Source organism: Centruroides sculpturatus, unplaced genomic scaffold, assembly GCF_000671375.1.
Source record: "Centruroides sculpturatus isolate CEXI.00-Female unplaced genomic scaffold, Cexi_2.0 scaffold1122, whole genome shotgun sequence".
Classification (NCBI taxonomy): Eukaryota; Metazoa; Arthropoda; class Arachnida; order Scorpiones; family Buthidae; genus Centruroides; species Centruroides sculpturatus.
Window position 1 is genome coordinate 185,540 of NW_019385279.1, and position 25,259 is coordinate 210,798.

Sequence of the window (25,259 nt, forward strand, 5' to 3'; positions counted from 1 at the left end):
TCTCGAGTCATCTTCGAGTTGAAGTTGGTGACGATGTTTAGTTTTCATGTTTGTCATGGCCGAAAATCCGCTCTTGCAGAGGTATGTTGTGCAAAATGATAGCAAATATTTTATTGCCGCTTCGCTGACATGATAATAATGGTAACTGTACAATTTTTGTTTCTTGCGCAAGAATTTTATTTAGGTATTGTCACAAATGCATTTTTTTGATAAAATTTCAAGAATATTTTTAGTTAGAAATAAACGAATTTGTGCATTCCACATCATGTTGTAAATTGCCGAATTTTTGATGGTCCACTCATTATTTTTTTTTTTGATTGCTTCATCTCGTGCATTTAAATTTTAAATTGACCGATTTTAGATTGCCACGCGTACCCCTTCAGGCAATTTCACATACCCCCAGGGGTACGCCTACCACTAATTGGGAACCATTGTTCTAAACAAAGAACACAATCTCACATTAGCAATAAAATTTGACAATTGTTATAATTAAATCACACATGTTTGTTAAGTAATGACAGTTGTTAAAAACAGGAAAAATTTTATATTCAACCAAATATAACCTTTATTTATTAACAATGGCATCCAAGGAGCATATTTAAAAGCAACCAAGTTTAAAGTGAAAGTTCTGATAAGGACAATTGAGATGAGAAAGGAATTTATGAAACATAAAAGTGGTACACATATGGTGGATCAACGTAAGATGTCAACATCAACTGTGTGTGACCAATTTTTACTTCATTATACAGTATTCATATATTTTTTGTTTTCATGTTTTAATTTATTATTTAGGGCATTTAATTCTATTATTTTTACCTTAAAAATTGTGCATATTTGCTGTTTTATGTTTATTAAAATCGGTATTATTTAGAGTCTGGAAACACATTAATTCACTTTCCATTATTTCTAATTGAAAAAAGTGGTTCAGACTTCAAGCAATTCAGAGTTTCGACTTCAAATTTAATTTGTTCCAAGAACTTGAAGTTAAGTACAGTAGAGCGTCGTTTATCCGAATCAATTGGGGACTGGGGTTGTTCGGATAACTTGTTTTTCGGATAACCGATTATGAGAAAACATATTAACCTATCCCATGTTGAAATTTTTCTCCGTTGCGTGTCACTTCATGTTGAATTTTCGTCAATGTTAAGCGTAACATAAACTTTTTAAAATAATAATTGTGGCTATTGTATCGTTAAAAACGATTTCTTTATTTTTTACAAACAAAATAAATATATTGAAAAATATAAAAACAAAAAAAATTATACTTTAGAAGTTAATCTAGTATCAAAAATGTTCGATTCAGCATGACACACAGTCCTCAGAAAAACACCAGACAAAAGTGCCAGTGCTGCCAGCTAAAACACACACACCAACCAAAAAAATATTGGAGTAGCCCAAGATATAGCCAAAGATTGTAGCGCCACAGCACTAGCGAAAATTTAAATTTGCCAACTGGAATTCTTTCGGATAACCAACTTTTGGATAAACGACACTCTACTGTATTAAGTAATCAATTATTATAGTAGTAATATAAGATTTGATATAATTTAGTATATAGTATAGTAATAAATATAATTTAATACGGTCATAAAAATGTAGTAAGAATAAGTAAAATTTACCTAGACGAATTATTTCTTTATAGGCATTGCTTGGAAGACCACCTTCACAGCCTTGATCTACTTTATCACAGTCCACTAACTCTGAAATATTAATATTAATAAAATTGTCACAATTTTTTAGAGTTTCTTAACAGAGCAATATCTATTACAATGTAGATATGAATTTGTATTCTGTTCTTTAATTCCTATTTTTGTTTAAAATAATAAAAATAGATAATTGGAATTTAGTTTGAAATGTTAAAAAAGTATTCCTTATTTTAATCCATTACTTCTTCCTACCTCCCTGAGGGCACTAACAATAAGGGTTATCATACAGTTATTGCAGATTTCAATAACACCACTTATGTGGATACGCCTTGGTATGAACCTTTATTATTTAAAGCATACTTCTCAAATGTTCTCAAGAAAATCAAATTTAAAGAAATTCCAAGTATGTTATGAGTAAATTTTGCAAGACTTTTCATCAAAAATCATGAGGTTTGGTGGAAGTGTGACTTATTTGTATTTGCGGAATTGCCAAATCGAGTCTCAATGAGTTTGAATCAATGCAATTTTTACATAAAATGATTGTGAATTACATAGCTTTATACATTTTTCTACTAGTTTTTTATTAAAAATGTGTATTAACTTCAAAACAGATAAGTTCACTCATTGAGACATGAACTAGTGATCTCACAAACACGAGTAACGCACATCAACACCAAATGATGTGGTCTTTGATGAAAGTTCTGGAAAACTTACTCTTAAGTGGCTAGGGATATTTTAACTTCAATTTCCTTAAAAACATTTGAAAACCACACTTTCTTCCTTTGCTCAATGAAGTTCATATCAAAGCTCAACACAAACAGTACTATTGAAATCCCTGAGGAAAACCTCAAACTCTCCTTGTAAAAATGCCCTTTTAATCATATTATTTGACAGTTCGGCCAGGCCCACAATGGGGATGACCAGATGGTTTCACTTCCCAGAACTGATCCTGGGTCCGTCAAATATAGGCCAATGACTCTGCCATCCGCCCATCCTTTAAAACCAAATTTACATTCATTACTTTTAAAATGGATGTTCAATCCAACAATGAGACATATGAATCTGAAAACAGATCTAATTCTTGCTAATCAATGATTTCTATGACTTACTTTATTGTTAATTATTCATATTTTGAAATAATTCCATTCTTAATTCTTGTTATAGTTGTCCATTTATGGGAAAATAAAACATATTAACAATTACCTTGTTCTGAAAGAGAGAGCAACTTCTTCTTCTTAAGAGCCCACTGACCTTCTATGTTTCCAGTAGTGGAAAAGGCCCAACACGAACCACATTGTTGCTACAATTTTTTTTTTGTAATCAAAAACTTCTATAAATATTTAAATTATTTATAATTAAAGAACATTAACCTGATTTTTCACTTCAGTAACGACATTGTAATGTCTCCAGTCGAAAGATTTCGGGATGTCAAAAGAGGGGATCTCGGCAGAAGGAGGAACGGAATCGGCACGGGCTAAATCTGGACGAAATCCTAAGTACTTACGAAATTCATTCTCTGAAATGACAGAAATTCATTATTTTAATGTTAAAATATAATAAAATTTTGTATTTACTTACTCAAAATTTAAACTACATAAATAATAAATAATGCACCAGACAGTCATATTTACAACTCCATAACTTTTAAAGCATCTTTCACGTGTTTGCTATGTTATTTTATTAATTGGTTTTACGTAGTATGTAGTAATTTCAGTAAGCTTTTTAACATTTAATGCAACTAAACTCTTCAGAGATATGTATAGAAATTCTAGTATTTCTTAAGACATTCAGGTCTTTAGGTCATGTGTCTGCTGTGTCTTTTACTGTATGTTTACATCTGTATATGCATAATATGGAATGCATTTATGTGCATGTGTGTACAGTAGTCATGTTGTATGTAGTATCAGTTACAGACTGTTTTGCTTGTGTGTGTATATATAGGCTTTTATCTTCAAGTGTAAATGTGTATATTTAATGGCATATACATACCTCAACTACCTGTTTATGTCCATGCTTATTAATTAATATATAAATGCATCTTATGTTGTAAATTACATAATGCAGATATGGGTGGATAGGTGTGCAGGTAAGTCACAGAATGTTCTTTAATTGATAATGGGAATGGAGTACAGTAATACCCCGACTTACGCGATTCCGGAGTTATGCGATTTTCAAATCTCGTCGATTCGTCTTTTGTTTGAGCGCCACGCAACTCTTAATTACTCATTTCTCCCCACACTATTGTTCGGCTTACATGTTCGGACGTGTTCGACATATAGCTACAATTTATTTTGTGTTATTTGTATGTATTTATATGCAAAATTATACCCCGACTTACACGAATTCGACTTACGCGGTTATCGCTTGGTCCCACCTATCGCGTAAGTTCAGGGTATTACTATATATACTTATAGTATATAATGGAGTATATACTTCAGGGGCAATCAAGAGATCCAGATTTTTATCATTACATAGTATTTTGTAAAAGGTGGGAGATCTTTTGTACTCAGTCCCTCAGTCCCTCATTGATGACTTTCATTCTTCTAAACAGCAGGATATGAGAGATCCCTCTAAGAACCTTTACACCATAACTGAATACTTCCAACCACTGCATAACATATTTAGAGATAGTAAAAGCCACTGATAAGAGAACTGTTTACCAAAGATCTCCCACCATTTACAAAATACTCTGTAATGAAAAAGACCATCCCAACCCCTTGAGTGTCCCCATAGTACAGTGTTCCGCAACCAGTGTGCCGTCACAAGATGAAAGGTGTAACGTAAACTTTTACATATTCTATTAATTTCAAGTTTTATTTATATATTTTTATCACAGTTGCTGTGTTCTTATACTTGTATTTCATTCTCTGCCGCAGCACTGATGAAATAAGATGATGCTTGTTTATTCTTTATCATAAGCCATGCATTCTTATGTATTCTAAGAAATTAAATGTAAAATTAATTTGTTCACAGGTGTTGATGTCTGTTTAATAATAATAATAATAATAATAATAATGATAATAGGTTAGTAGCATTATGTAATTCTATTAATAGTATCATTTCATATGTATTTTAGGATAATAACATTTTGATTTTGGTGTGCCGTGTTGAGTCATGGGTGTGCCGCAAGTAGAAAAATGTTGCAGACCACTGTCACAGTATATTCTATTATTCCCATTAGTAACCAAAGAACATCTCATAACTAAATATATATTGGTGCTACTTCAAGATCTTTCAGAATACACTTGAAGGAACATAAATATAATATTGTGAGATCTGAAGGTTCTGGGAAGGATCATATTAATTAAAATAATAATTTGGAGGAAAGAATTAAAATAACAGAAAATAATATTTTCAACTTCAACAAGATTTTATCTAAAACTGGAGGAAACATCAGAATTTTTGAAAGGAAGTTGATTTCCTTTCCCAGGCTAACTCAGGATGAGTCAAGTTTTTTTGCACAAGTTACGGAAGACCAAATAAAAGGGCCATTTACCCGCCTTTCAAGGCAGTCCATTGAAACGAGGTATTGCCACACGAAGTCCCCGACATATGATAAAGGCAGTCCGTCAAAGGAAGGTTTGCCATACTGAAGAAGAGAACTAGCCATACAACAGAAGCAGTCCGTCAAACAAAGTTTGCCATACGAAGATCCTGAAATACGTTAAGAGGCAGTCCAATAGGAAGAGGTATTGCCATACAAAGAGAATATGATACAAGTGATCGTCATACAAGACCGACAAGGCCATGCCAGATCGATTAATTGAAGTATAAATATACGACAAGATTGTCAAAGGAGAAAGACCAAAGACCCTCCCATGGAGAGGAGAAGAATATAAATAAAGAAAGAAGATCCTCGTACAGAAACAGATACGAAAAATACAGTGAAGGTAATATAGTCTCTGATAGATCGATGTAAACTCTCTGCGTTAGGTTAGAAATAAGATAGATTAAGTTAGATTTAGATTTAGATTAGATTCATTCCTTGTATATTTTATTATTTGATTTATTAAATACTTTGAGTCATTTTATAAAATGGTTTGGTTCTTATTAGATATTTATTTTCATTCAAGTTTCCTTAGTTCCTCCGAATCCTGAGTTTAAGGATAACACGTGTTAATCCATGTGTAAAATAACTGATTAACTGGTGTCAAGGGATCCTGACGTATATCTAGACTTCACAGTCCAGATTTTTCCAACTTCATTTACAGCCCTCCTAGAAAAAGATTAGAGATAGAATCTCGCGATTCTGAGTCATGTAAGTCGTACTCTTGGTTAGTATCCTCGGCTAATCTCACAATATTTTAGTATATAATAACTCTACCTAACATGGTGCTGTCAGCTTAAGCACTGGATGATTTAGTTAATATTCAACGTAAACAGGTCAAGATCATAAAGACAGTCAGGAACAAGCATCTCACTTGGCATACAAAAAGTCTTGGAAATATATAAATAAGCATTTCAAGGTGAATCCATTAGCTGTAAAGACAACTCACTATTGACTGTTTGGAGGGCTTGGCTTGAGACAGACATCCTGTAACTTACTTTTCTCTTTGCCCTTGTAGGTGACATATATTTTGTAACTTATTATGTTTATTATTTATTTATTTTCTTTCATTGTATTTCATTTTTGTATCAATTTGAAATGTTCAGCATTCCCAAAACTCATTCTACTTTCTTAGGTTCTTAACCATTAAATTTACAACATTGGATAGAATTTTTGTAAATCAGAAGATGGTCTTTTACATGTCAATTATAAAATAGTTTTTTGCTGGTTAATAAGGTTGAGTTTCTTAGTTGCTTTCTAAGCAGTTATCTTTCCATTGCACAATTAAGGGGATTGATTGAGATATACATAACATAAATATTAGGATAGATATGTGCAACAGTATTATGAAGCATTATAGGAGTGAATGGCAGTTGTTGGGAATATATAACCTATCAATTGCCCAAAATCAATGCTTACAAACTATCCTGCAATCCAGCCAAATGGTCAAAACAGTAAAAAGTATCATACTGCTGCTCAAATTAAATCCAGACAGGTGAACAATGATAAATTTTTGTGAGCAGTCTGTTCGGGATATGTTGGACCACATTCCTCTGCCCAACTGTGAGCCTGGCCAAATTCATAATGAGTCTTATCATATAAGTGTACATGGGACAAAAACAGTCAAAAATGAAGAACTAGTAGTGTTATAAGTCATGAGCATCTGTATACAGGAATTAATTACAAGTAATTCTTACCATTCAAATCAGCAAACTTTGTAACTCCATAAATGGCAGTTCCTCGTTCGTTTGAATTGAGTTCTTTAATCTTTTTTAAATTTGCTTTGAAGATTCTAAAACGTTTTTCTTTCTCTGTAAAAATCCATTAAATATAAATATACTTTTTACAAATATTGAAATAACTTAAAAACATTTATATAAAAGTAACACAAATTCAAATTTGCAGCTTCCACAAACCTAGAAAGGTATGTTACTATTTGTCATATGAACATTTCTAAACAAAGTTATTTTCTAACTATATAACTGATTTTACAATTACTTGCAGGATGTGTGAAAAGTTATTGTACAGTGAGAAATTTATAAAGACATTAAAATTATACATACAGCATTGCATACAAGACATAAGTGGTAGTCCCATATTTCCATTTTGTAGTAGATGACATTTCCATAATATGCCAAACTAAACACCTTTCTCTATTCCAGCACACTTTTAATGCATTGAAAAACGTTTTCGATCGTTTTAATCGATCATCATCAGTTCAAAATTCGAACTTGAAAAACGTTTTTGATCGTTTTAATCGATCATCATCAGTTCAAAATTCGAACTTGAAAAACGTTTTTGATCGTTTTAATCGATTTTAATCGAAGTTCGAATTTTGAACTGATGATGATCGATTAAAACGATCAAAAACGTTTTTCAAGTTCGAATTTTGAACTGATGATGATCGATTAAAACGATCGAAAACGTTTTTCAATGCATTAAAAGTGTGCTGGAATAGAGAAAGGTGTTTAGTTTATTTTTATATAATATTTCCAGTAAGCATTTAGTTATTTATTTAAATATGCCAAACAATTGCCAGATTAAATCGGGCTACTTTACCACTATTATTTTTAATTAAATCATTTGGCATATTACTAAAAATATCAGGCTTCAGGATATATATAGATAAAATTCTCAGACATTCTGGTTTTTGGAAGATTTCTTTGCAGATTGCATAATCTCCCATAAAATCTGTCCTAAATACCCCTTGAATTTTGGGCCACTGGAGAGACATTTCTGGCATTTGCTATAAGAGAAACTGCAGTATTGTACATAACACTTCATTTCTATTAAAACTTTACTTTTAAACATTTAATTAAAACCTTTTCCACTGCATAGTAACTTTTCAGACACACTGTATAAGTATACAATGTTATTCAATCTTGTCAGTTATGTCAGCATTAATGTTATGACTCATTTAGATGACATGATAAGTAGTATATCTTCTTAGGTGCCTAATCCACAATTATTCCCACATATGATGTAATGCAGTGTAAAGTCACTAATGGAATGGTCTTACCATATGAGTTTGCATAATCTGTTCTCAATAAGTTTGTTTTGTTACAAATACTTCAAAAATAAACACACCTAGTGAATTTAGGAGTCAGTTCCACAATCTACCTCTCCTTCAAATCAGAGATTTGTATCTGTATATCACCATCCATTTGGAAAAAAGTTTATGACTCCATGTTTTGTTAAGTTCAGTCCTTTATTTACACAGAGAGAACATAAAATTAAGTGATTAAAAGTTGGTAGGTAGGTAGTATATCTTGTCAATTCATAGGGAGGGAGAGATTGCCTTCTTCCTCTCTTAAGGATTCAGTGGTCCTGGAGTCAGCTAATCTGTTATTGAGTCAGTAGTGCTACTTCACATCCATCTTTGTCAGGACACCCAACTAATTACATTATTTATATATAGCAGACACTAACTCTTCCAGTAAAACTAATCTGGCTAAGTGGAACACCAAATCCCTTTAAAATCCTTGAGTCTGAAAAAATCCTTCTTAGTGCCCACACAGAGGAAAGACCAAAAGCAAAACTATATAACATTTACCCTTCTTTGTAAAATGAAGAATTAATATTTTCGATTATTATTATTATTATTATTCTTAAAAGCTAAGAATACAGTCATTAAAATACACAGTGACCCATAATCATTTAACTTTCAGAATACAAAATCATAAAGTAAATTTGTTAATGCACTATAATTTATATCTTGAATTATGAACAATCTCATTTTCAGCAATTTCTAGAAAGTTTCATGAGTAATAAAGTTATTAAATGAAACAGACAGTTAACCATTGTATAACCTAACTTTCAATTACTTAAACCACTTATTTCATATTGTGTTGTTTACAATTCTCCTCTCTCTACTTTTGTGTAAATATAGGGTGGTCAAATCTTGTTGTAGTAGGAACCATATACTATGTACCAGAAATACTTTAGGAGCTGCATCCTATATTAGAATAGTATTTTATATATATATATATATATAGTATAAAGAGAACAATCAACCTGGCATAGTAAACATTAGTATTGTTTTATTTCAAAGAGACGTGGCAAGTTTTCCATCAAATTCTTTTATTAGTTAAGTCAACTCAACTAATAAAAGAATTTACTATGCCAGAATTATAAAACAGGACATGGTTTCAAAAACCAAAAAAAGAACAATAAACAATAATAATAGATATTACATCTGTAAACAAACTGCAATAATTTCAAAGTGTTATTAAACTAAATTTTTAATAATAAAACTAGTTTTGTACTTTGTTTCTTACAAAATTCTATTCTGCAAGAAACAATTCTTGCTACATACAACAACAATATAACATAGTTGCATACTCAACTGATAATAGCAGGTTGCGGGGTATATTTTTACAAGGACTAATTAAGCAATAAATGTCATATACAAGTTTAATCTATGTATAATAAAATTCTTTTAGGCTTTTCAAAATTTATTTCTTATTTAACTGTATATTACTAATCTTTTATCTCATCAACAAGCTGGACACAGTTGAAACGTTGCACATTTTTAAGACTTCCAGTCAAATGCTGTTTGTGACCACTTTGTCATCTTATTACTTTTCTCCAATTATAAATCTTGGCTAAAACTGACAGCAAGTCTTACTGCTTGATTTAATCAAAACAGTATTTCTTAATGATTATAATATTTTGGACATTATTTTAGTTCTTTTCACTGGAAGGCGCCAGGTGCCAAATTATTATTTGCACCTGAAAGTTTAGCTAGTCAACTTTCAGTCAGTACTCAATATCTTGAGCAATAATAAGCATGTTATGTTTACTGCAGAATATCAAAGGATATTAGGATAAGCAGTCATTGTCTTTAATCAGGTATATCAAACTAAAGGCAATGGGTCACTTTGGTTACATTTGTCTCCTTAAGGTCACAAATAATAATAAACCGATCATCTGGCAACATGATGGATAGAAACTCATTGTTGGCAGAAACAGTTGTCTTTCCTATCAGTTAAATCAAAATATTCCACTACAATAGTCAACAAACCGGAAAAAGTAATCATCAACAAGCAAGTGTGAGTTAGCAGGGGGCCACTGGGATGATCCCTAATGACCGCTTAATCTGCATGGGTTGGTAAAACCCGCTCTCGGTTTATCAGATGGCTTAGGAGGGCAAAAATGAGTAGGGAGGGTCGTGAGGTCAAGACGAGGTGTCCAAATAACTACACAGGTTGAACCATAACAACACATTTAATAAACAACTAAGAGATTACACATATCAAAGGAAAAAGCATAAATAACACACGCATAAATAATAAAAGGAATCTATTCTATATCTACGTACTATCCTAAACTAAAGATCAAGAGAGACCTCTCTAAGAGGGATGCGAGGGAGAGAGAGACAAAATTCGGGCAAGGGTATACCTCATAGGATTCGATCTCTTCGTATAAGGCATTGGTAGGACGCACTGGGATCGGCAGTTTCTAATCGAAGTTCCCTTGGATGGCAATATGGAGCGATGGACAGTATGGCAATATGGAACTGATGTCCCTGGATGTCTGCTTGGCTATGTCTGAACAGGGTGTACCTCCATTGCTCTCCGACTGTAGAAAATCTCGTCGGCTGTCAGCTGATGGTGTTGCTTTGGCAGTGTCCTCTTCGGCTGTCTGCCTGGAGGTGCAAATTCAACCCCTTTTCATATTTATTTCGGAGGGGGAATCATGGGAAAGAAAATCTGATGCAATCGCCAGCTCAACTTGCGTATAGCTGTGTTTATATTATCGTCATTCTTTCTTTCGAATAATTGACATCTTCCCATCATAAATTTGCCAAACTCCCTGATTTATTGACGTGAGGTGACTCATGTCAGACTACATCTCACCCCCTTAGAAAAATCATTGCCTTATTTGGTCATTTAGATCGACTTCCTCATCGGTTCGCTCGGACTTAGAGGGGAGTATGGGATTTTGTTTTAGCCTTGTCAGTGACCTTTTGGTTACTCCCTATACCTTATATCTACATGAGACTGGAACGATCCCCTGGTGTGAGGGTAGTCCTTCTTCAGACGACTAAAGTCATCTTCCACGTGATGCAGTACACAAAGTGTGAAAATTCACACTTGCGCTCAAATTCTCACACAGTCAGTAGGTTTATGTACTTGAAGACCAATTCACTTACCAACAATGCCTGCATTGTTGGTAAGTGAAGCTCCACTTTAGTGAAAAATTCATGATATTATAAAATTTTTATCAAAATAAATTTATTAAAAACACTATAAGAGTGGACAATTATTTAAATATTGAAGTAGATACCATATTTTCATATGTATAAAAACATGTTCTTAAATGCAAGCATGTTCTTATATCCAAGTATATGAACATGCTTTTATAGATTGTGGAATATAGTGCCAATTTTTCCCCAACTACCTAAAAATCTCATTATTTTTTAAAACCTTTTTAGTATTGGAAGTATTTTTTTTATTTGTGTCAATGAATAGTTATTATATCAATACATGTAAATTTAATTTACATAAGTTTCGCAAAACCTTTCACTATTTTTCTAGCAGTCTATCTCTTAATCCATAAGAGAACAAATGTTTTTGGCCATTTTAATGGCCTTCTTCAAATTCTATAACATTGGAACGTCAGTAAACAATATTCAAATGACATCATTGTTTACAAAAGTTTCTTATGACGTCATTGTTTTTAACAAAAGACAAACATGGTTAAAATTGAAATAAAATAAATAGACGTGTAAATGGATGACAAAATAAATGACTGTTGCCACTAAGATTAAATTATCTAGTTATTTAATCTACTTATTTAATCTTAGTGGCAATAGTCATTTATTTTGTTATACATTTACACATCTATTTATTTATTATCTTTTGTTAAAAACAATGATGTCATAAGAAGGAAGAAACTTTTGTAAACAATGACATCATTCGAATATTTGTAAACTGACGTTCCAATGTTATAGAACCTAAAGAAGATTTTCGGGCATTTTAAATGGCCAAAAACATTTGTTCTCTTATGGATTAAGAAACTGCTAGTAAAAGAGTGAAATTTTTTGTGAAACTTATTTAAAGAAGTTCTAGCTTTCCATGCATGGCATTTAATTTACATTAAGGCAGCAATGAGGGCCTCCTTATAAATGAAAACAAGCTAGCACACACAAGAGTATGCATACACTTATATGAAAGGTACACTCTTATAAGCAATGCCTGACGCATTTTAAAACCACATAAACAATTCATTTTCACATATAAGAGCTTGCAGAAACACAGTTCATACATATATAAATAATTAATTAACCTTACTATTTCAATCATAAATTGTTTTAGTCTTATACTCTCAAAATTTTACTTTATTTTGAAGATTAACACATGGAATCACTACTGGTAAGTTACAAATAAATTTTAAATTATTACTGATTCAGTTTAAACATATTAAACTAGATCTAATTATAAAAATGAAAAATTACCATAGTCATTTCCGTAATTTTTTCTGTATTTTTTCACAAATTTATTAAATAAACGTCTGTGCATGGAGTCAAGATTGCGTCTTTCAACACTCTGGAGTGATAACACAAACATTTTAATATTAATTATTTTGCAGTAGACAAAAAACTATGTGTAATTGTAATGTGTAATTAATACCTGTGCAGTTTGCGAGCAAGTGAAGCTTGTTACACTTGTTTCATTAAGCCATGGTCTTTCATAAATAACAACCGTGCAGACTTTCAAAGACTGAAATAATACAAAAATGAACAAAATTAGTTTAAAAATTACAAATAATATGGATTTTTAACAGCATATTTGGTTAAGAAAGTTCTTCAAATGTAAATCAGATTGAAAATTACTTTTTTCAGAGTGAAAGCAGTTTTGAATCTGATTTACATTTCAGATTTTCAGAAAACTAACACATATGAACATCTTCAGGAGTTAGAGAACTCAAGATACATCTGAATTAATCAACACATTAAAAAGGGAATGAAGTTTAAATAAAACTAATGTTTTTGACCTGGTTAACAGCTGGGTTGAAAATGTTACAGTAATTTAAACTTCACCCACTGTTGAAGGTGCATTGATTAATTCAGCTGAGCAATCGCTAGTTCTTCCTTATCCTCAATATAATTATGAACTAGTAATTGCTCAGCCGAATCTTTGCTCATCTTCAATTCTGACCAACAGCAGAATTAAAGATTGAGTGACTGTATCTCTGCATATTGATAAGCAATAGGATGCTAGTAGACTAGAATTTTCTAAAAGTTTTTAGTTCAAAAGAAAGCAAAACACTGAAATTTAATTTTTCAATTATCACTTAATGATAATTACCTTGGAAGTCAACGGATTGCATTTTTGTGCCTGTTCAAAGGAATACTGCGTCTTCTTGCATTCTGTTTCCACGATGCTAATATTAAGCTTATAATTATATCCGGCAACAACCTAAACAAGATAAAAATGAATTAATAAGTTCTTAACAATATATATAACTATTAATAAAAGTTTATGAAATATGATGTTATTCGATTCCATCAATTTTCTTCTTCACAAAAGTAAAATATATGACATTAAAGAACATTCCATAAACAGTTCAATCTTATAAACTTCAATTAATGAATGTAGTCATGAGAATGTTTCACAAATGCATCAGTGCATAAAATAAATTAGAACATACTGATATGTGTAAACTGATGTACTGATATATACCAACATGTACAGACTAAATGCACTGATATACACTGACATGTATAAACTGATACGATAATCACATTATGATAAGTTATGAGAATGATGATAAATAATAATAATATAATAATTACTATATCAGTTTGTATGATGACAATATGCAAATTTGGGTTTGTGTTCTGCTTTTGAGAAAATTAGTGATTTTAGGAATGGTATTATACAAATTTAAAGATACTTATTCATTTATTAGCAACAGATATTTAGAGCAAATGGCACTTAATTTTATCCAGTAGATGTTTAATTTGATAAATATTGGATTAGATATATCAAATAAAAGTCATCTGACTAACAAATAATAATCAGATGTTTTTTAATCAGGAAACAATAGAAAACAATTGGGATTTCATGGCTTTGATAGATCTAGTTTATTCAATACACTACCTTTATGTAACGAATGGTTTAAAATTAAAAACAACATGGTTTAAAGTATTTTATTACATTTGTTCAAAGATAATACTAAATTAAGTATAAATAATCCTCAGTTCACATACATTCAGTTAACTTGTTTTTGATTTAATGTAGTATGCACTATATACAATTTTTATACTACTGTATATGCCATTTTTTTCAGCTCTAGAAGCTCATTACTACTTTCTTTAACCCACTAGTGAGCTTTTCTAACAGAGGAATACACAGGACTTTTTCTCGGGAAACAAAATATAAACAATTTAGATCAAGTACCATCCAATTTATTGATTAAAATTGTGATTCTTAAACTATATTTATCTTTCTTCTTCAGAGTGAATAGTAAGCATGTGTAAAAAATAAAGTAACAATTCCATTATAAATGATGGATCTTTCAAAAATTACAGTCTCTGTATAGAGCTAGAAGAACTATAGTGGCCATTCTATTATTTACTTTAGTATAATGACAATTAAAATAAATGTATTGTTATGAAAATACTCATATTATTGTCTTTTTTTTATAAAATTGATACTCAAAATAAAAACATACAAAGAAGACTAAAGAAAAAATAATGCAAATATCAGAAAGAATAACCATCCCTCTTGATCCCTGTTTCTGTGCACCCTTATTTAATAGTGATGCTTTTCATTTAGAGCACTACTTTCAAGGGACATATCTACTGCATTAACTAAGATCCACCAACACACCTAAAGTAGGTATTTTCCCCTTTTCTAACACAAAACGACTTCGGAGATTCATAAAGCTAACTGTCAGGGCACCTGCATCAACAACAAAGATGGTGAAACGATCGCGCAGGTGTGGAGGTATTTGTTCGAGGCATTCGAACAGGGACAGTCGGAGAGGTAAAACCTGACGCACACGATTATTTACATCTCTGGCGACATCGTTACGATGGTCAAGAAGAAACACGGTCAGTCACCACCTGAAGCAGACCTCAGTGGAGGTGAAAAGCGTTTGTGGAGTAGTTAAGAACATAACACTTGTACAGAAAGGTTTTCGATGATTATTATTTCCCCTTTTCTCTATAAAAACAATAGAACAATATATTCAGAGCAAGAATATCTCAGGATTTTGTCATTTTTTATTTTAACTGCTAGAAAAAATATATCAAAACTATACCAGATAACAGGATCTATTTATATGATTAAAAATTGGCTGTTTTAATACATCACAGCCAGTTATCTTGTACAGATAACAAAAATGTGATGTGTCAAAAACATGAATTGATAGTGAAGTATAATTCAAAATACTAAATTATTTATTTGTAATGTGATTGCCACATCTCGCAGATAAGTTTAATTGTAGACTGATAAAATAAAAAATTAGTTTAATACTTAAAAAAACTAAACTATTAAACCAATTGAAAATATTGTAATCTGGAATATTTCCAAACTTTCAGCTTTCATCAGAAAAATTACAACAATAACAAGCAATTATTTATTGTGACATTAAAAATTGCAGCATGGCATTGTGACAATCATATTTTTAATTTAAAATATATGTTCTCCATCTCAACTTATTAGTAGTGGGTTGCCCCTGTACATTATACTTTTCCTTTAACAACCGAATTGTGCCGATCATCTATCTAACGCTTTTCAGGAGAAAATGTTTGAATTGACGTGTAACTTCTGGTCTAGACAGGAAGTTCATATATAGTTAATTAGGGTCTCTTGCCCTTAAGGTTTCTATAGTTGGTCTTATCTTTCATCTAATTCTGTTCTTGAGATTAAGGACAGACAAATGATGGTAGGAATTTATAAATCTCTAAAATTACCAGAATTTTAAAGTGTAATCATTATGTTTATATATATACTATGGATAGGGATCCCATATAGGAAATTTTTCACATTAAATAATCAGCTGTGGTTTTATAAGCTCACTTCTGTATACAAACAGAAATGAAGGGTGACAAATCTGCTTTATCTAAAAGTAGTGTTGATTGGATAGAAAATAGTGTGATGTGAAACTACTTTCTCTGATTTTATAACTAGTGACTACCACCAAGGAAACTACGAAAAACAATAATCAGCTAAAACCTCATTGACATTAACAAGAAAATCAAAAGATATATAGCTATATAACCAAACTGCAGCTTTTAAGCTATATGCAGCTCTTCTATACTTACATAATTTCTTTTTATAAGCATGGTACATACTATTTACATATATATAAACATTTTTAAGTTAGCTGACTTATGTAGCATATATACATGGATTCAACCGAAAAACCCACTAAAATTCCAGCAACGAATACTTATTTAATGAATAAACTAACATTTTTGGCCATTTTTAACAGTCATTTAGAATAGAACATTCTAAAAAAATAACACAAATTGGAACATATATTTTGTAAAATAAGAACCTTACACATGATTGGACAATTGCCATGCATATGCATTGTTATTTTGGTATTCTTATAGTGTATTATTTGTCTCTCACTGTTTTGTCTAGCCAAAATTTTTTCATATAACTTTATTTATATAAAACAAGGTTTACAAAGAATATAGATTTAATGAAATAGGATTTATTAAGGCAAAAACTAAAATTATTAGGTTAATATATTACAACCTGATATAATTGAAAGGTTTTTAACAAATTTATATAATAAAGAAGGGAAGAGTCTCCAGATAAAAGGTTAACTCCATGTGATTAATGTCCTATGATGTAATCCGGAACCATTGAAAGCTCAGTGTGGGACCAAGGAAAAAAACTGATCCCTTTTGCCTTTTTTTCTTTTTTGAGCAAATGAAATATGTAGAAAATGTTTATTAATAAACAGAAGTCTTAAAGATTTTATTTTTTATTGGTAAATAAAATAATATATAAAATATATATCTCTGAAAATAAATTAATTTATTCTTTCCCATGTCCAGGGCTGTTGAGAAAGAATGAATGTGTAGATGTTAGAAATTTGCAACAGAAATGTTCTCTTAATGTATATTTCATAAAAATTTAAATCCTATAAGTTATGTACCTTTTTTTTTTTAATTTATGACTTTTTCAATCTTGTAGGCACAAAGAAGGCCTTTTTCCCTACCACGAGTTCAACTAAGCTCAAAATGGGAAGAGCTGAATGATGAGGAATGAAGCTCAATATGTTTGGGATAAGAAATCCATGAAAAATTCTTGGGATTATTTTAACTAGTCAGATTTGATCACAGATTTCCAGAGTAATAAGCCAACGCCTTAACCACCTTAGCCATCTGTCTGCATTGGTATATCAAAGTAAAAGCTTATGTGTCTCAATTAGATTACAGTTAACAAATCTTGGACATTGATAATATTAATGGAGCATGATAAAAAAACATATAATAACCTGAATGAACTTATTTCTATAAGTACCCATTTCTTAACAACTAAGGGATTCTTCCAGTCAACTTCTACGATATTATATAAGGTAGGATGACCAGAAGTCCCTGATTTCCAGGGACTGTATCAAATCTTAGCGTGGCAAGACACAGAGGAGGATTTCTTTATCCTCAAACACTTCCTAACGAATGTTTACTCCTCTATTGACTTTACCTAAGAAAAAGAAAATGGGGAAAGATTGTGTTTTTAGATTTAAACATCTCCAAGTCCCAGGAAGGTATAATGTACTCTGTGATCCATAAATTTAACAGCATACCCTCTTTAATCACTGCCACTGCATACCATCCACAGCACTACATTAATGCAGCTATAGCCCCTTTAATTAGAAGGGCCTTTCTGTTGCCTTCCACACAAACTGCCACCAATATTGAACATACTGCCATTTGCTCAGCAGCAAATATGGCGGGTTATACCATTTCCAAATATAAGCATATCTTGAACAAGGTTAAAAGATCTGTTTTTCCTATCACCACTTTACACATCTCAAAGGAATGCACAATAGTCCACCTGTCAGAACTGTTCTGTGGCTGCATCACTGTATGCATTTTCTATTGAAAATTTGGAAAAAGTGCTTGTAATATATTATAAAGCTAACTATAGAAAACAGAGCGAATACAAATTGCAAAGATAATTGTTTGTCTACTTTTGTGTTTCCATCATTCAGAATACGTGCATTTATGTTTGGAATGCATATGTTAAATAAAAAATTCATCGTCCTGATAAGTAGGTTAATTGGTCATTGTGTAAATTTTGACCGCCTATTTAAGCCTAAACGAAGCAATTTAAGAGCTTATTTTAAGCGCCTAAAACGCCACTTTTAAGGGCCTATATGTCCGCTGTCTAGTGATCATAAAGAAACTAACTTATTTCCTTTATAAATATATTACAGTAGATAAAGTTTTATAAGGTTTCTTTATATAAAACTTCACTTATTGTAATGTGTTTTAGTGTAGTAATTATTCTGGTAAATATGCACTTTTAAGTTATCTTTTCACAGTATCAACCTTAACACACGATAACATACAATCATTATTAGTCTTAATCGATATTTTAAATGTTAATCAGTTTAATCACTATTTATCCGCAGAAAAAGTTTAAATTGCCGGATTTATTATTTCCATTTTATATGCTAGCTGCTAAGTTCAATACTGTAAAATACAACATGTATTACTAGTAATTATTTATAACATAATTTCAAAATTTATTAATATTTTACATGTTTTAGCATGTCATGGTCAATAACACCAGAATTTCCATAAATGGTAGTCTTATTTAGTGTTATTCATCAATTGTTATCATCAGCATAGGCAAGTCCATAAGTGGATATGTATTTATATTGTTTAATGCATGGAATTAAACATATTGTCTGAATTTTAGTCCATTTCAGGTGGACCAGATCCACCTAAAAAGGGCTAAAATACTCTGATTTATAAGTTATGAGCTTTATGATGATCACATGGAGTTTATGCATATGTTTATATTAAAAGATGAGATTAGTTAATTGAACTTACCTGTCTTTCAGCGTGTAATACATCGATTAATTTATGATGGTAGATAGAATTGGTACCTAAATTAATTCGTTTGGCACCAAATAAAGCAAGCTTTTGCACGTAATCGCTGGTAGGAACTTTGCGCCATTCCCCAGCAGAAAGAACGGTGGAAAATAAAGCTAAAAACAACAAATAAACCTTCATGGCGCTTGCTTGTATATTAAATGACATCGAACTTCTTTATATACACAAATATCATGTGATAAGTCTCATCACGTGGACAGGACGAATCAAAGTTTACAAACTACTCAATTACACCGATGACGCAATCGATTAAAAATAACAATGCCTATCGCCACCTGATTAAAAATATATTATATTAAATAAATTATTTAATTCAAAATAAAATAAATCTTATTATAAGAAATATTTTTATCGAAGTTATAAAATTAAATATTATTCATCAATAATTACTTTTTTTTAATATTACGAAGTAATGTCATAATATTATCGCCGCTAGGGGGTTAAAAACATTTCTTTTGAACGCTTCGATAATTTAATACTGTATATTGAAACATCTAAACATTATACATTATATAATATAATAATGTATATATATAAATTATATTATATTACTAATTATTTATCTTGATGATTATATTATAACTAAAGCACGGATTTGTATGCACAATAAAGTTTAAAAATCGCTTTAAAATGCATAAAAATTATGCACTAATAAGCATAATTTTAAGTTAAGCATAACTTGCACAAAAATTCTGATTAAGTATATCATAAAAGGCTTACTTAACATTCGTAAAAGCATTTTTGGATATTAATTAATCAGACATAAAATTTCATAAGTTGAAATGTACAGTATAAAAGTGTTAATTTAAAAGTAATTATTCTAAAACTTTAATAAATAGAGGAAAAAAAAACTTTATAAACAAAAAACATCTCAGTCTTAAAGCAAACGTACGCGTAAAATTTCATAAAATCTGAAAAGAAAACACGTGTTAGTTTCGGTTTCAATAAATGTAACCGTTATAAATAAGGAGGTAATTAACTTTACTTAATATAGAAACTTCTCATTCTTAAAACAACCCAATTTGTGATAGTTTAAAAAAGTATCTAGCAACGAGTTGAGTAAGTTTCCCTGTTTTTATGACCTTTCATTTCAAAAATAACTTTTATATTATTAATCATAATAAATAAATTGTGTTCGGTGCCATCTGGTATGAGATTTTGTTATTAAAATTTTTTATATTTTTAAATTATTATAAAATAGCAAAAGGCTTAAGTTTGTGAGTACAGATGAGTATTATTTAAAAAAATAATAATAAATAAATAACTGTAAATGCTAACAACAAGTAAAATCTTTATTAATTTCACAAGATATGACACGTGACCTCCCTCTACCTACCCATCTCTTGACCTTTAACTCTCAGAATTTAATATTTTAGTCATTACAACATCCTGAAATATTAGGAGTTTCGAGTTTCAACCTTGAGAGCGCTAAGGTGTTTTATCGATTGATTACACCTGAATGAAACACCTTTCATCATTTGAACCATAGAATAAATTATGGTTACACATGAAAGATTTCCATTGGAGAGCTAAGTTTTGCAGAGCCAGAAAGTGATTTCATTTCCATATAATGGCTTATTTAAACAGCTAAATGGAATACTTAGTGATGTGAAATAACTGCCAACAATATGTTCTTAGAATATTTTATAATATTCTAAGATCATATTGTTCTAAGATAAGTTGTATATAATATTCCACTCTGTTTTATATAATATCGGCTCCGACTTTACCAATATTATATACAACAGAGTGCTCTTCCAGCGTGTAATTTCATCTTTTCGGGTTCGGTTAAATTAAACTTCAATAGCAGAGTGCAGTATAAATATATATATCCCTGTATTATATCAGAATGTAGAAAAACCAAAACAATGGCCATTTTGTATGTACTGTATCCGTCAGTGGTTGTTGTTCAAAGGTTAGACTGTATAACAAATTGAAATTACTGTATTTATTAAAGCCTTTCACATTTTCAACATCATTTCTAATTAATTAATGTTTGCATTTTAATCTTGTATTTGAAACGAACATCTGTCTATTATTTTTTCTGATTAAAGCAGACATAATTATCTAATTTTTATACTTTTATCTACAGTAACAAATGTCTTTTCTCTAATTCAAACTAATTACATAACTCTGATAAATAATTTATTTTTAATTTTAATAAAACAGACAGCCGTATAAGAAGTTTATGGATCAGTCTTCACGCTGGGTTTTGCACCCTTTGTGAATTACACCCTTTGTGAATTCAAGCTGCTAAGATGCCGCACTGGGAAACCCAGGATTGAATTTGGACAGGTCGAAAATCCCAATAATTTTTCAAGGAAAGGTCTGTTCAGATATGACGTTCCCTTCCTTCATCATCCACCTGGCCCATTGTGGGCCTGGCCGAACCCATGTTGTGCTTGCTAAAAGGCCCTCTTAATGCGCAAAGTGCGAAAAGATTAAAAAAATAACTGATTGCTGATTTATCCACTCCACCATATTGGGTCTAGATCTAATGTGAGACATCGTTTGCTCTAAAACTTTATAGATTTTCAAAATATTTCATTAAAATTCTTAGCAAGTTTTCTTAATAGGATAACTTAAAAAGATGCATTATTTAATTATGCAAATAATAACGAAGTTATCGGTTTTCTTTAATTTTAATAACAAGAATTTTAAGTGTGTCATTCAAACTGCAGCTATTCTGTAACATAAATCTATTATTAATTACAGTGTATTTGAAATGCTACTGGATGGCAGATTTATGGCTCATTTAGTACCGCACACGTGTTTTGTATGAGGAAAGAGCTAGAGAAAAAAAGAATTTTCATTATTACAAGATTATCATAGTGACATAATGAATATGCAAGAAATTTGCTTAGGTTGTTTCTTGAAATCTGCCTTAAATGCTTCTATACTTTTAAGTGTAATCGTTTTATTCATTAATATTGATATTTGGAAAAGCGAAAGCATTTTTCTGTAATATGCAAAGGAATCAGCAACACTCCGTATTAGAAGATTTATATATAATTGTTACAATTATTATTTATGATGTAGAATGCGACCAACACTTCGGTGATCTATGCTTAATAAAAAGAAATCGTCCAAACTTATTAAATAAACTCAATGGATTCATGATGCACACCAAAAGATTCGACAATTTATATGACATTTTAACGCAAATTTCAGTTACTCCATTATATCTTTTTATACAGAAATTATATTTTTACCAGCTTTCATACTTCGGCGCTGTTTCCTGCTTGATTAATGCAACTATTACGTGCGTTTCTTAACGATTTTCTGGTATAAACGAGTCGCTAAATGTTCTTCATAATTCTTGACAAGTAAACAGTCATGTTGCTTACTTTGCCTTTATTGTGCTTTACTAGTTAAACTTACATAATATGTGAGAGCAGCGCTAAATTTTGTCCTACTGGCTGAATTTTAAAGTATATTTTTTTTGAAAATCGAAATTGCATACTCAGGAAATTTTTATATCAAATTTGTTCGAGATTTGCCCAATTATTTTTTCTATAGAGAACTCTATATACCTACACTTTAATTGTGATCACTCTGTATTTAAAACTAGAAATTAATTTTAAATACATTTTTTTTTTTTTATATTTTAGATTTTAGATTCCATAGAGAGTCCTAATGGAATATATTATATAACCAAACGATTTCCTCTTAAAGTAAGTACAGTGCCCCATTTTACGACTTCTTGCTTTATAAAACTCCTATCTTAACCACTGGTGCCTGATGTAAATATCTTATAACTAACATTTAATATCTTTACTGTCATCTTATACAGGGTGGTTCCAAATTATAGAAACGAAAACGGGAGTGGACTCCTACAAGACAAAGAACCAAATGGTCCCATTAACATATGTCCTGAAAATACACTGCAGTGCAACGCTATATCTTGTGCATGCAGTTGGTGGCAGAACTTTAAAGGAATTCTTTAAATTTTATTGTTTACGTTGCTGTCTTCTCAATTAGCATATTAAGTGCTTGCCACGAACAGATTTAGATAAACCGCTTGTTTACCTAAATCCTAATGGATCCATTAGCTAATATACATTAAGATTTTATCCTAATGGATATTAGATAACCTAATGGAATGAATCGTTACAAAACTTAATTATAAATTATAATTTAGGTTTATTTTTTTAATTCTTATATTTTTTAATTTATAAATTTAAAAAAAAATCTTAAATTGTAATTATTCTTGTAAATTAAGTAAATAATTACCATATTATTTATATAACGGAGAAGCATCTGTTGTCAACATGATACAGTATTGTATAACACAAAAATACAGTGATTTCTCGTGTTTCGAATGTTCTAATGTTCGTCTTTTGCTCTCGCTATGAAAGTATTTCTTGCGTTACGCTCGTGTTTTTCTCTTTTACTATGAAATAATCTCTTGAGTTACGCTTTTCTTCGCTTTATTTTTGGTGCGTTTGGTTTTAAATATAACTCCTTCTTCTTAACAATGGCATTCATGAAGAGTGAAACGGTAAATGAGATTTTCATTTTATCAGATATTATACAATATTTACATATTTTATTTATTGTTTTCGCGTTTTTTAAATATTATTTATGGCATATGACTGTGTTATTTTTACCTAAATTATGTATATTTACTATTTAAGTTTATCGAAATGGGTATTTTTTTTAATGGTTTGGGAACGGATTAATTCACTTTCCATTATTTCAACTGGGAAATTTTGATTCGGACTTCAAACAATTCGGAGTTAGAACGGCCTCCTGGAATAAATTAAATTGATATAAAGATATGATTAAAATAATGACAGCTTTAAACATAGACAGCATTCGGCTTTTGATTTCACTTTGGCTGTTTTGAGGATCTCATAACGTACACAAAAATATTCTTGTTCTTACTCTCTCAATCTTCGCTCGCTCCCATCGGTGGCTGTGGTTAATTTTTCTACAGTATCAATTATGTGTAATGAGAGATTTATATTACATACACTTACTTAAAAGTGACATACAAGTCCATATTTTGTGTGGAGTGAAATCAATTCGTGGAATAATACAAGGACCAGCTGCCAAATAAAGTGCCTTCCAGAAAGACTTCTATAAAAATTTTGTTGATATTTAAGTTATTATAATATGAAGAGATTCAAAAACTCACCTCGCTGCTAACCTGTTGTTAAGGCGAGAAGCCACGACCAGTGAACACAATAATGAAATTCATGTGGAATTACTAAAGAATAAACAAGCATCTTGTATAAATTCGAAGTTATTCCTTTATTTTTTTATTAGTGTTGCCCTGATGACTGGGTTTAGAGAGAAGTTCGGCCCTCCCACAGGCAAATCAAAGCTGCCTAGCTTCGCCTTGTCTTTGGTGTTTCCAGGACCTTAATTTTTTATGAATTCTGGTAATTTGCCAGACTTCAACTTTGGTTATTTCATTCTATGGAATGCTGTAATGTTTGCAGGTTATTGAATTCAATCGAAGAAGCTCTGACTACTCTAGGAAACCTTCAGGTGGGTGCAATACCTGATAGATCGAATTTTTGCTTTTCAAAATCTGGTAGATGGCACAATTGGCCTTTAACATCTTGCTGCTAAGTCATAGCGTTATCTTATTTCATCAATCTAATCGAAGATACTTCACTACATATTAATGTATGGGAAATCTGTCTACAATTGTGATATTCAGTATTCAAAAGTACGATTAATTCAAAAATAAAAGTTAGCTATAAAAAGAAACTAATTTAATACCCTAAATCGAAGATTATCATCTTTTACTTAATGAAATTTAAGGCATTTTAATGGTATTCATTAAGAATGCATTCGTATTACATGAACATGATCTAGCGATTAAAATAATTTCACCTGAAATTACTTTTAGTAATATCAAATTTATGGCTCAATTAATAAAGTAAACGTCATTTTATAATGCAAATTCTTTGCATTATAAAAATGATTTTATGAAACCATTTTATAATGCAATTTTATA

At 30.7% G+C, this 25,259-nt stretch overlaps 1 protein-coding gene across 1 annotated transcript in view; it reads right to left on the reverse strand.

Annotated features, from left to right (window-relative positions):
* LOC111637110 (cathepsin L-like) overlaps positions 1-19,530 on the reverse strand; it is a 31,236-nt gene extending 11,706 nt beyond the window's left edge. Inside the window, exons 1-8 of the mRNA XM_023382531.1 lie at positions 19,226-19,530; positions 13,506-13,616; positions 12,828-12,917; positions 12,653-12,743; positions 6,891-7,004; positions 3,017-3,162; positions 2,850-2,946; positions 1,620-1,700 (exon numbers count right to left, since the gene is read on the reverse strand). Of these exons, the coding sequence (XP_023238299.1) occupies positions 1,620-1,700; positions 2,850-2,946; positions 3,017-3,162; positions 6,891-7,004; positions 12,653-12,743; positions 12,828-12,917; positions 13,506-13,616; positions 19,226-19,435 (940 nt within the window). The 5' untranslated portion in view covers positions 19,436-19,530. The remainder of the gene's footprint in view (positions 1-1,619; positions 1,701-2,849; positions 2,947-3,016; positions 3,163-6,890; positions 7,005-12,652; positions 12,744-12,827; positions 12,918-13,505; positions 13,617-19,225) is intronic.
* Between the last annotated feature and the right edge of the window lie 5,729 nt (positions 19,531-25,259).